Genomic DNA, 13,745 nt, shown 5'->3' with positions numbered 1-13,745 from the left:
AGACGCTCACACTTCTTGTGTCTATTGTCTGGGTTTGCACCTGCAGGACTCCTGTGCTGTGTGCCATGGCTTCAGCCCCAGGGTCCTGCAGGAAAGAAAGAATAAATTGATTCTTAGAGGCTTACTCAAGCCAGAGGATTCCCTGTCTGTTTCAACAGGGAAGCCCTCTAAGGCATCTAGGTCTCGGCTCCGCTACTGAGCCGAGACCTGTTTCTCAACCTTGCCTTCATCGGCTCCGGCTGGAGCCGATAAGTCTCAGTCCACAGTTTCTGTGGCCCCTCGGCCGCCGGAGCCGAGGTAGTAGAGTTCCGTGTCGGCTCCGACCAGACCTTCGGAGCCGACAACTAGGAAGAGGTCCAGGTCACCATCTCTTGGCTCCGTTCATTCGGCTCCAGGATCTCCCCTGCTGTCTGAACGGAGCCAAAGATCTCACTCCTCTAGGTCATCGAGGCTATCGGATCATGACCTTCAGAGGGTAGTGAGTCGACTACTTAAGTCCGAGGCACTGGCCCAGATGCTTCAGAGCCCGACTCATCAGTCGATGCCTGCCCCGGTCCTTCAACTCTCTTGAGCTCGGAGCTGGGTCGTGTCGGAACCGAGACTGTGGTTGCGTCGGAGCCGATACAATTGTCTTCGGCCCGCGTCCGCTCCGCTTTCTTTGGAAGAATCTCGGCGCGGACTTCCCTCGTCGGCTCGAGGTGAGTGGCATCGACCCTTGTCCGACCCCTCTCCTCTAGGTGCTTGCGCTGGTGAGTTCGGCTCGACATCGGCCTCGAGCCATCACTGTCGGTGCCGAGGGGGTTCTTGGCTCGGAGCGGGACCTCTGGCTCTGCCTGACAGGGGTGCTCGAGGTCATGCGGAGTGTGTTAGAGCCTGGCTCTACTCCACAGTCGGCTCCGTCCGCCTCCCTCTATGGTGCCTCAGGCTAAGTCGACTCACTCCCTCATCCCGGACCGCAGAGAGCCAGCTCCTCAGGAAACCCCTGTGGGATTTCATCCTCTTCTGAGGCCTCTCCTGATTTGGCAGAAGAGCCCCTCGGAAGAGGAAGTGTAAGAGGAAACACATTGACTCACCTGAGTCCATCACGCCAGACACAGATTTGGATGATTCTGAGGGTTCCCCCCGTTCCCCTTCTGAAGATGTCTCTTTTGCAGACATTCTGGAGATCCTGAAACAGAGGGAAATTGGCCAGCCCTCAACCCTTCGGAGGACGAATCTGTGTATCTTGAGGCGTTTGGCTCTCGTCCTTCCACCTCCTGGGTGTCCCCCTTGACCCCCTCATGCAGGTGGTTGCTAAGAAGGCATGGACGGCTCCTGATTCAGTGGACCCCACTCCCAGGAGACCCTCTAAGTTCATAACAGCTCCAGCAGAAAAAACAATTTTTAACAAAAGGAGTTTCTGTGGATGCTATGGTGGTAGCTGCTGCCACTAAGAAGGAGCTAGCTGATCCTTCAGTACCTGTCCATCCACCTAACAAGGAATCTAGGTCCATGGATAGGTACGGGAAGCGGATGTTCTCGTCAGCGACATTTGCCATGCGTTCGCTGAACTACTTGTGCCATTTTACTCGTCTTCAAAGGGACTTGATCAAGGAAGCGAGTGAAATGTTAAAGGACCCTACAGCTGCGGGTTTCAAGATAAGATGAACACGCAGCTGGCTACCCTTAATTCCATAACCAACTCCTCCATGCCTTCTTTCTTACGCGGCTGATGGAGCGAGCAGAGCCGCAGGAACAGGTGTGGCCTTACGTAGGCATGCCTGGATGCGGCTATGCAATTTTGGACCCTTCAAGACGTCTTTCACGAACTCCCGCTTGATGGATCATCCCTCTTTGGTCCTCAAGTGAAAGAAACCTTGACTAGGTGCGAGACTGATGGCAAGACCCTTTCTGCCGCCGGAGTCCGTTTTCTACTCCTTCCAGGCCTTACCCCAAAGGCCAGAAAGGTGGAAAGATGTGGTTCCGTAAACAATCTCAAGGGACTTCGCCTGACGACAGAGTCGTTTTCGCCAGAGGCGGAATAACAATGGTAGACGCCCTAGGGGCAGGGGGGGTCCGCAGAACCAGGGCAATCGGGAAGCCTTCCCTGACAAGCCCTTTCAGCATCCCTGAGGTGTTGCACGACTGCCCATCTTGGAGGCAGTCGGGGAAGATTGTCACTGTACCCAGAAGCCTGGCTATCCCTGACTCAAGACAAATGGGTACAGTCCATCATTTCGAAGGCTATTCTATCCCCTTTCTTCGCTTTCCAAAGCAGTCAAAAAATCCCTTCCAGATGTTCCACCGCTCAAAGGGATTTAGCAGTTTTGGAAATTTCAAAACTGCTTGCTAAAAGAGCAATTCAGCCAGTTCCAGCAGACCAGCAAGGATCCGGAATCTACTCAAGGTTCTTTTTAGTTCCAAAGAAAACAGGGGACTGGAGACCAATTTTGGATCTCAGCGTCTTGAACAAATCAGTCAAGAAAACAAGATTTCGGATGGTCACGCTGCAATCCATCCTTCCCCTTTTGGGCAAAGGAAACTGGATGTGCTCTATAGAGCTTCGGGATGCGTACTATCACATAAAGATGAACAGACGCTCCAGAAGATTCCTCCGCTTCAGGCTGGGAACCAGTCATTTTCAGTTCAGGGCCCTGCCCTTTGGTCTCACCACTGCCCCCCGGGTGTTTACCAAATGCATGGCAGTGGTAGCTTCTCATCTGAGACTACAAGGATTCCAGGTGTTTCCATATTTGGATGACTGGCTCCTTACAGCTCCCACCAAGCATCTCCTTCTGATGGCCAGAGATTACACTTTTCGCGTTTGTCAAAAGCTGGGTATTTCAATAAATTGCGAAAAGTCTGTTTTGTCGCCTTGTCGTACTATTACCTACATAGGCAAATCTAGATACAATAAACATGTCTGCAAGGCTAACACATCAGAGAATATCAGACATTCACAAATTGGTATCACTCCTTCTCAACAACAACAGAATCAAAGCCAGGTTAGTTCTAAAGGTGTTGGGAATTATGGCAGCGCCATACCTCTGCTTCCATTAGCCAGATACCACATGCGGATCCTTCAGTGGATGCTTTTACTCAATGGTCATACCAGGAGCTTCCAATGTCTCACACCATTGTAATCACGCAAGCGCAAAAACATCTCATGTGGTGGATGTCTTCCCCAGCTCCTGTCGGAAGACCCTTTGTTCCACCTCCTCCGGTTGCTACTCTGACAACGGATGCCTCCCTGATCGGGTGGGGGGGGCATTATCAGGGCAGGACAGTCCAGGGCACATGGCAACCAAACGAATGCCACTTGCACATAAATGTTCTGGAGATGAGAGCAGTGCTTTTAGCGTTGCAAGCCCTTCAAGACTCTCTTCCCTTGGGAACAATTGCAATCCAGACAGACAATATGTCTGTAGTGTAGTACATCAACAAACAAGGCGGAACCAGATCATACCCCCTGTGTCGAGAAGCACTCAGACTGTGGCAATGGGCAATTTCTTCTCAGCGGTTTCTGATAGCAACGCACATCCCCGGGAAGTCCAATCATATTGCGGACAAGTTGAGCAGAGCTATACTCATGCCTCACGAGTGGTCTCTGAAAGACTCTGTAGTGAGAGAAATTTTTCTCAAGTGGGGTCAGCCTTGCTGCGATCTTTTTGCTACTCCCCAAAACAGCAAGTGCAGAGAATATTTCACTCTATTCCCTTTACCAGGCCAACCCAGCAGAGACGCTCTAGTCCAAGTTTGGCCCCGGGGACTTCTGTATGCATTTCCTCCTTTCCCACTGATCTGTCAAGTAATACAGAAAGCTATCGCTCAGAAGGCCTCATTGATCCTCATTGCTCCTTACTGGCCTCGACAAGTGTGGTTTCCCTTTCTACATCGTTTTCTCTTGGAGCGACCGTGGAATCTGGACCTAGTTCCAGATCTTTTGATCCATCAGTCGGGTCAGTTTCATCGCTCCCTCCCTTCTCTGAACCTCACTGCTTGGTTCCTCCAGTTCCAACCTTAGCCAGGCTTCCTCAATTATCTCACTCTGTTAGAGATACATTGATAGCTTCCCATAAATCTTCCACTCGAAAGATTTATTTGAGTAAGTGGAAACGCTTCTCATATTGGGCTCAAGGAAAGGACATAGACCCTTTCACCGCTTCCATCCAACTAGTTCTTGAATTTCTAGCTGAACTCTTCCATGCAGGTTCATCTCCCTCTACACTTAAAGTTCAATTGGCAGCTATTTCTAATTTTCATGTGGGTATTTCTCAATCTGCCCTAATGTCCCACAAACTCTGCAAAGCCTTTTTGAAAGGAGTTTTTCTTCTCAGACCTCCTATAAGAAATCCTCCTTCTCCTTGGGACCTAAATTTAGTTCTTGCTTCTTTGATTCTTCCCCCTTTCGAACCTGCAGCTTCCTGTTCTTTAAAATTATTGTCATGGAAAACTCTTTTCTGGTAGCTATTACATCAGCTAGAAGAGTTTCAGAACTTCAAGCACTCAGCTGTCGTCCTCCTTATCTTTTGTTTCATAAGGACAGAGTATCCTTACGATTTAGCCCGATTTAGCCCGATTTAGCGCGGAGTTGCTACTGTTGCACACTAGGGCAGCGCCGGTTAAGCAGGTTTAAACTATTCGGGCTACCTAAAGTCCACTCTTCAAATTTTCCCTTAAAACTACCTTCCTCGAACTATACTACTGATCTAATCAGCGTATCCTATAATTAAAAAGATCATCTCTACTTGACTCCAAGTAGACTATTCTCTATCTGTTAAACGTAGCACTTGCTCCTACAGTACTTATTACCTTGATACGGCACTCTTGTCATAGATAGTACCCCAAAAGGCAACCCCCATTTCTCGGTCACCCACGCCCCCGAATCTTTTTAAAGTTTTTTGTCTATTCATTCTAGCATGTCGAGGGATCAGTTGCTAGTGTCCTCTCCTGCTCAGCTGGTGAACCTGAATATTGAGGCAATGTTACAATTGCCTCATGTACACAGACAACCCTCTCCTCCTCCCACAAAACACAAATACATGCAGAGATGCAACTACACGGCCAAACTGGAGGCTGAGCTCTTCAACATATGACTGGCAAGACCAGTCAGGAGGAGAAGGTTACCACACACACTATAGACCCAGTCTCACATATTACCATTACAACCTCAAATCATACACATAAACACACAAAGACATACTCGAGGCTCTGATCAAAAATCTACCAACACAGCAGAGGCCACCAAAGCAGACACCCAAACAACCACCACCTCAGAACACAACACCTGCAACACATAGACCTCACAGTCAGAGTGTCAAACAGTCACAGCCCTTAAGGCCAAACACAATGCCAGACACACTAGTCATTGGTGACTCCATAGTCAGACACACTGACGCCCCGCCACCAGACTGAGTAAGGAGAAGGTCACAGTAAGCTGCCTGTCGGGCGCTAGAATCCGCCACATAACGCAAGCACTCAGGTCTCTCAACAGCAGGTACAAATATGATTCAGTCATTGTCCACGCTGGTGTAAACGACCTGAGACGTACCTCCTTGGACTACATGAAAAGAGACATTGAGGAGCTCTCTGATTATGTAGCCCAGACAGGTATGACCCTGACCTTGAGCAGTATCCTACCTTCACCAAGAATGATGCCACAATACAGAGATAAGATGATCAGCTTTAACAATTGGCTTAAACACTGGTGTCATTCAAAGGGGATCCAGTGTCTGTCTGCCTGGGATGACATGCTGGACAAGCCACGCTGTCGCAAGGGACGGCTTGCACCTGTCACCCTGGGATTCGGATATTGGCAAAGGCTCTTGCCACCCCATAGTGCCTTTTTAGGCAAGGCTCAAATTCTAAACCTACCACCCTAGAACACAAAAAGGAAAAAACTAAGGGTAATGCTGCTCAATGCCAGAAGTCTAAATCTCAAAATGCACGCACTGAGGCCCTTCTCAGTATGGAGAACATCGATGTCTGTGCTGTGACAGAAACCTGGTTCAAGGCTCCTGAGAGCACCCGCGCTATCAGGTTTTACCTCATATCATGCTCCGCCCCAAAATCTGGACAATACCAAGAAAGGAGGGGGTATCCATATTCATCAAGGACACCCACACCTCAAGACTGGTGGCAACGCACGATGCATCGGAGACCATCCAGGTGCAATTAACCATAGGCAAGACTGCTCTGCAAATTGTAGCATGTTACAGGCCACCCTCACAAACTCAGGAACCTCACATGGCCTTCCTGAAAACACTAGAGGGATAAATGTATCACCAAACACCATCATACTAGGTGACTTCAATTACCCTAATATAGACTGGGAACACTACTCAAGCCCAAACACCCTAGCCCAAAAGTTCCTGGAATTCATAAACTCAAATGCCATGGAACAACTAGTCACCATCCCCACAAGAGGAGATAACATACTTGATCTCATCATCACGAACATGGGAGCACAATGTTCAACACCGGAGGTGTACCCCTCACTGGTGAGATCAGACCACAAACTAATCTCGCTGGAGGTCCTCATCCCACCCCCTCCTGAAATAAAAAAGACCACAGTAAAGAACTTCTCAAAAGCCGACTTCACACTTCTAAAGACTAGTGTGGTCTCCTTTAAGGCCCCCGAGCGGCGGAAAACAGTACTCAAGCCGCTGAATCACTTACAAATGCCTTCTACCAGCACCTGCAGGACTGCATGGATAAGGCAATCCCAAGCAAAACAAAGACTATTTGTACCAAAGGCAAGCATCCAGTCTGGTGGACCCCAGCCATAAACAAACTCTACAACAAAAGGAGGAAGCTACTACAGGATAGAGCAAAATCCTTAAAAGGTAAGACACCCTTGATCACTATAAGTAAAAAACTAAGAGCTCTCATAAAATCATCCAAAGCAAATTTCGAGAGAAAAATAGCTAAAGACTCAAAAGACAATCATAAGGCCTTCTTTAGCTATGTTAGAAACCTGGGAGGAAACTCCCAGATATGCTCAGAGCTAGTTCAAAATGATGTGAAGATTACTGATCCTACAGACATTGCCAACATACTGGCTGACAGGTTCAGTGCAAACTTCTCCCCCCCAAAAGGAGAGATATCTATACCAAACGATTGCAGCCCCCAAACATCTCCAGCCCAAGTGAGAACTGCTCTCTCCAAAGCAAAAACACAGCATCCATGGGACCTGATGGTGTCCCCGGCTGTGTGCTCCATGAACTCAATGAGGAATTAAACCCACAGCTAGGACAGCTGTTTAATCAAAGTCTTACCTCTGGATACGCACTCAGGAGTGGCGACTGCAACTGTGGTACCACTTCACAAAGGCGGTGCCTCCACCGACCCTGGAAATTACCGCCCATTAGCTTGACAAGCCTTATCTGCAAAGCCATGGAGAGGATCATAATGGACCTCATAAATAAAGACATAGGGAATTTGCAGACTTTGGATCCAACCCAGTTTGGCTTTGTCAAAGGCAGATCATGCCTTTAAACTTGGTTGACTTTTTCAAACAGTCACCAAAGCCATTGATGAGGGAAAGGCAGTCCATACAGCCTACCTCGATCTGGCTAAGGCCTTCGATACAATACCCCATTCGGGTATCATTGAAAAACTCATCAGCTTAAATGTCAACCCATACATCACAAGATGGGTTGCAAACTGGCTGAGTGACAGAACCCACAGGGTCAGAGCTGCTGGCGCCATGTCAGACTCAAAGCCTGTCACAAGTGGTGTCCCACAGGGCTCAGTCCTGGGCCCACTCTTGTTTGGCATCTACTTTTCTCAAGTACAAGCAAACACAGGAGGGTTATGGCTGACAAAGTTTGCAGATGACTGCAAACTGGGCCATAGTAGAAAACACATCTGACACAGATATCCTTCAGAAGGGTCTCACAGAAACGGATAACTGGTGCCAGAGCCACGGCCTAAAGTTAAATGCCAAAAAATGCATAGTCATACCCTTCGGGAAAAACAAGGTTACCCCTAGCTACCAAATAGGTGGCAATCCACTGAGCACAGAAGAAGTTATCAGGGACCTGGGGACCCAGGTTGATAGTAGTCTGTCATTCGACACCCATGTAGCTAAAGTAGTTAGGAAGACCTTCTACATTGCCCACCTTATCATGAAGGATTCTCATCTAGATCAAGGGAGGTCATAGTCTCCCTTTACTCATCACTCATCAGACCAATGATTGAGTACAATGCCCCATTCGAATGTATCTGACCCGACACTTGCAGCAGCTGGAGAGGCCAAAAAGTTCCTCACCAAAAGGATAAAGGGTCTCAAAAATCTGTCCTATGCTGCCCGACTGAAAGAACTCCAGCTCTATTCAGTCGCCATCATTGCTCAGAGGTGACCTTTGCCTAACATACAAGGCCATGTCAAACCCAGATTTGATGAATATGCTTCACCTCAAAAATCTAGATCCATCAGAGCCACAAGGGCGGGAGACTTAAACCTTGACACGGCTATTAATAGGACGTGCTGGAGGGATAGATTCATCACCCAAAGACTCCCTATGCTGTGGAACAAAATCCCGGTACATGTGAGGCAGAGCACCTCGCTGGCCTTGTTCAAGAGAAATCTTGACCAATGGATGGGAGATCGCAGATATACCCCAGGGATTACCTCAGTGTCACTGCTCGACAGAGGCACAGAAAAATAATGGGTATAGTTCCCCATACTAAAGGGGTGGCCTAAGCCACAAAACGATGGGCTAGGCTTGTAAATGCCCTCGGGCAGATAGCCTAGTATGAACCTATGAACCTATGAACCTATGAACTAACCCATCCTTTTTGCCTAAAGTGGTATCGGCATCAAATCTGAATCAATCCATTGATCTACCAGTCTTTTTTCCAGAATACTCCAATAGGTCTGAACAAAAATTACACTGCCTGGATGTTCACCGTCAATTGAGGTACTACTTGGATAGAACTAAACAGTTCAGAAAATCTGATCAGCTGTTTGTCTCCTATGCGGAGAGCAGAAAGGGACTTTCAGTTTCAAAGGTATCATTATCCAGATGGCTAACATCATTGATTTCCCTTGTATATGAGATTAGACATCAAAAGCTGCCTGATAAACCTAAGGCTCATTCCACCAGAGCTTTGGCTACTTCTTTAGCTTTACAAGACAGACTGCCTATTGACACCATTTGTGCAGCTGCTACTTGGGCTACTCCTCACACTTTCATTTCTCATTATAAGTTGGATTTAGCTTCTAGGCATAGAGCTAACTTTGGTTCCACTGTTCTCAGGAGTCTGTTCCGTTAGGCCACCCGGGACAAGGTGCTAGGGACGGTCCCATCCAGCAAGAATGAAGAGATAGACAACTTAACATATAGAAGTTATGTTCTTACCATAACGCTCCATGTTAGTTGTCTTCTTCTCTTCTTCTCCCACCTCCTTCCCCTGGCCTGGACAGACCTAGAGGAGTTGTGATTGTGACCTCTCTTTCTACCACCTCTTTCTTAAGACATATGCTGTTGGGCATATTTCCTGGGTCAGGATGTAGGTCACCCTTCTTTCTTCCTGTTGTTAGAGGTGGACTCTGTTTATAGTTATACTGTTACTATATAAGCTGGGGTTAGCTTACAAACAGATCTGAGGTAACTCGCCTAGCATTGTGGGATATAAGGGAGCCTCGAGCGGTGGAACCAACTCGAGCTTTTAGAGTGGCGAGCCGAGGTCGGCTCCGAACCCATCCAGCAAGAAGAAGGCGAGAAGAAGACAACTAACATGGAACGTTATGGTAAGAACATAACTTCTATATATTTGCCATCATAGCTGGACCTCGCATTTAGGGTTGCCACCTTTTCAAATGCCCAAAGTGGGACTTTTTTTGTAGAAATGTGAGATTTTGCCGGACAAACCATACCCACGGCCTGTGCAAAGGACATAACTTCACTTTTTTTGCCAAAATAAAAGCTTATTTTTTTAGCAATTGAGTTGCTTAGGCTATTTCATCGAATATTTGTGTGCCCGAGATACAAAATAACTGTTTTATGCAACTATTAAGGAAAACTTAATACATTTTGTCTTAAAATCTCAGGACATTTGCCATTTTTTAGGTTTTAACGCATGACACAAAGAGGGACAGGTGGTAACCCTACTCGCGCTTCCTGCAGTGCAGACATGGTCATCAGTATTTATTTCGGCAAAGAAATGAATATTCAGCAGCTTCAAAAGCCAACACACACTGCCGGGATGGAGGCGTGGTTAGGGCGGGGATTTACTACTGTGCATCCTGCGATATACTGTTATAGTATTATGCCGACTCATCATCTTCTTTTTATCGATAAATAATAAACAAAACATAACCCAGAGACAGTTGTAATGTCCGTACAAACATATTATACCTAGCGACATTACTGAGTTCAATATTGCATAGATGCTACATAAGCCATTAGCAAATAATATAATAAGACTACATACAAATGATGTACAAAGGTAAATAACTAATGTTCAGTAAAGCAAGCACAAGACGTCATATTAGGTTTCCAGACATACTCTGTATTCAGTGGAGTACATTCTCTAAAACATTGCGGCTCTTTCAAATTCTTAACATGTCAACTGCCCAAAAGAGATCTCTGCAATAGCCATTGCCTCTAAAGTAAAGGTGTTATGATTCAAACAGCAACATGTGGAAGTGGATATTTTAAGGTAATAAGAAACAACAGTAGGATAAATACTGACATATATAAATGCCAGGAGCTTGGGGAAAATGAGATCAGAGAATACATTTCTGATTAAACGCTACATAAACGATTGGAGATTTACTGTGTTTGACGTTAACAGCCTAGTCCCGTTAGATGGGCAGGAGCCTGTCACACCCCCAGCTGCTGTTTGTGCCCAAAATCTAATAACTTCCATGTTAAACCTGTCAAAATCTGAAATTGTATTTTCCCTTTAAAAGGTAATCTAATTCAACAAACACGTGCACATCTAGCCATTTAAGGGACATCCTTACAATCAAAAAGTAGGGTAACAAAAACAATGCAAACTCATCAATAATCATGATCAAACAACAGCTAGCTTGCTCAGGACCAGATCTGTGATGTTGCCAATCACAACGTACTGCAAAATACTGTGGGCAGCGACAACTGAACCTGACACAAACATACCCACTTGCATGATAAGAAATTATTACACAAACGTAAACTCTATAATGATTTCTTCACATTGCCTTACTTACTTCTTTTAGAAAATCTGCTGCTCCCCTCACGAAATGCTGGGGGCCCGGGGAGCAGGAGCCGCCCTGCACTTAAGCTCAGCCCTGAAGCCCCAGTCTCCCGTTGCCAGTGATAGTCTACGGTCAAAAAGAAAATATCCGACTCCTGTATAGTAAAGTACCAATGAGGCCATGCAGACAGTTAAAATCTTCACTTTTAGCTTTGAATAGCAACGACATCTAATAGTTATAACGCGCCTACAATAAAATGTCACTCAAGGATCCACTAAAGCTGAACATCAGAATGAAAACCAGTGTGGTACTAAAAAAAAAAACCCTATCTACAAAACTCCACCTTCAAATAACAATAAACCTAATACACTCAGGATCCATCCCACTGACGGCCCGCCAGCCGTTTGAATCCGCTTCTTCCCAGCAGCCCTAGCGTAGGATCCAAGACAGAAACAATTGATTCAATCTTGGGAACAAAAGAGGCTGTTGGGGTCGAAAGATTGACACACACCAACGTGAATCGGCTTTCTATGTTTTTGGTCTGGCCGTACGGGTGAAAGGAGAAAGGTGACGTAAACTAGGTGATAGAAGGTCTTGTTGACAGTGACCTTTCACCAATGGGAATTTAGACATGATCACAGTGGGCGTTTGAAAGGGATTGGTATTTAAAACGGAAGTAATTTGCTGTCATTTCTGGACAGGTGTGGATGTACCGTGTATGAAAGCAGTAGATGTGTACGAAAACAGTAAATCACATGTGTTGTCAGTACCGGTAATTCTTCCCCCTTTAAATGCCAGCAGTATTTCTAGTCAGGGATTCTTCTTTAATTTGTCTTGTCTGACATACTTTGCTGAGTCCGTGCGATTTCCTTTGGAGTCAATTCTACTTCTAGCCGGGAACTGTATCTGTTTTTATTCTTTAGCCACGGAGGTCATGATACTCTGTGTTCTGCCTTGAGTGATAGACTGCAGCAGCACTTAGAACTTGAAATTTTTTTTCGTGCGAGTCGTATTGCCTTATGTGGATTATGAATAAATGCTGAACTGGAAGTCTGAATAATACTCCTGGCAATGTATAACTGAAAATGGTGAATCGTGGTCTGTAGACCTAGAAAATTTCTCAAACGGTTAACCACCCACTAGAATGATGCATCTCAATGTCAAACGAGGAAATGTATTATTATGGAATGTTTTTGCGATAAAGTGTGACCTGTGGAGTAGATAGTTATTACAAAAAGGATTCAGTCATTTTAATCGTTTTTTTTTTCAAAAGAAATGTTTTCATGTGGCATTTTGTGTGTTAGTGGAGAGAAGGCTTCGACAGCCGCAATTTTTCAATAAGATAATTTTTAATTCTAACTGAAGTCACTCACCCATTGTTCTTTAGAAATGGCCGTCCAGACATCTCTTTTCATGATGCTTGGTTTCCGATGTGCTGCCAGATGTGTTTGGTTTCATCCAACTTCATTACTACAAGTCCATAACTTAATCAGAACTAATGAAAGAAAGCTTTCCAATTTTAAACCTTCATCCAAGAGAAGTTCTGCAGGTAACCAAATGTTGTGGTACAAATAAAAGCTATATCACTGACTGAATGGCTAGTTTGATGGGGGGAATGTCTTGGAGAAGAAATCAGTCTTTGAGCACTTATTTGCATAATGGCACTATGTAGATGTTCCAAAAATCAGTGAGTGCAAGAAGGCAGGAATCGCCACAAAATGGAACTCAAATCACGTGCGCAACAGTTAAGGGGAGCTGTTACGGAAGATGTCTAGTCTTCCAAGTTGTTGTTCATAGGTAGGTACTAGGCTATTGGCCCAAGGGCCTACATAAGCCTAGCCAACAAGGTTCTCTGGCTTATGCCACCCAAGAAAGTTATTTTCCTGTGCCACTGTCAAGCAGAGACACAGAAGTGATTCCCGGAGTGTATTTCCTATCCACTCATCAAGATTTTTCTTGAAGAGTGCTAATGAAGAACTTTGCTTGACATAGATGGGTAGCCTGTTCCAGAGTATGGGAAGTCTCTGGGACAAGAATCTATCCCTCCAGCATGTCCTGTTTATTGTGGTGACAAGGTTTAGGTCCCTAAAGCGTGTAGCTCGGAGGGATTGGGATTTCTTTAGGTGTAGCATGGCTTTATATGTTAGAGATCACCTCAGAGTAGGCGATATGCTACGGAGTAAAGGTGGAGTTTTTTGTGGCGGTCAGTGTAGGGCATTTGTTTGAGGCCAGTAATCCTCTTTGTGAGATACTTCTGTGGACTTTCCAGCTGCTGCAGATGTCTTGTGAGGTACATTCCAAAAGGGGTGTTGTACTCTATAATTGGTCTAATGAGTGTCAAGTAGAGGGGAACAATGACCTCTTTTTTTCCTGGATGAGAACCCTTTTATGATGAGGTGTGCCACATAGAAGGACTTCCTGACTACTGTGGCGATGTGACTATCAAAGGAGAGACTACTGTCCACCTGGATCCCAAGGTCTCATCTCAAATTAGGTGTTAAGTAGATTGCTGCCTATGTGGTAGTTCTTGGGTACAGGGTTTTTACCTAAGGGGATGGCAATGCACTTTTTGGCGTTG

The 13,745-nt window shown here is 45.8% G+C and overlaps 2 protein-coding genes across 3 annotated transcripts in view; one reads left to right on the top strand and one right to left on the bottom strand.

Annotated features, from left to right (window-relative positions):
• CENPL (centromere protein L) overlaps positions 1 to 11,645 on the bottom strand; it is a 634,883-nt gene extending 623,238 nt beyond the window's left edge. Inside the window, exon 1 of the mRNA XM_044085229.1 lies at positions 11,180 to 11,645. The gene's annotated coding sequence lies outside the window, so the exon portion shown is untranslated. The remainder of the gene's footprint in view (positions 1 to 11,179) is intronic.
• Positions 11,646 to 11,740: 95 nt separating this feature from the next.
• Positions 11,741 to 13,745, top strand: part of DARS2 (aspartyl-tRNA synthetase 2, mitochondrial) — a 1,354,455-nt gene continuing 1,352,450 nt past the window's right edge. Inside the window, exons 1-2 of one of the 2 annotated variants that reach the window (XM_044085228.1) lie at positions 11,741 to 11,868; positions 12,555 to 12,716. In XM_044085228.1, coding sequence (XP_043941163.1) covers positions 12,557 to 12,716 — 160 coding nt within the window. In that variant the 5' untranslated portion in view covers positions 11,741 to 11,868; positions 12,555 to 12,556. Of the gene's footprint in view, positions 12,717 to 13,745 lie in introns of both variants that reach the window. The other variant, XM_044085227.1, reaches the window with a different exon arrangement.

The sequence above is a fragment of the Protopterus annectens genome, chromosome 10.part0 (assembly GCF_019279795.1).
Source record: "Protopterus annectens isolate FY-2018-M chromosome 10.part0, PAN1.0, whole genome shotgun sequence".
Lineage (NCBI taxonomy): Eukaryota > Metazoa > Chordata > Ceratodontiformes > Protopteridae > Protopterus > Protopterus annectens.
Note: the sequence above shows the minus strand (reverse complement) of the source record. Positions and strands in the feature narration are given on the sequence as shown.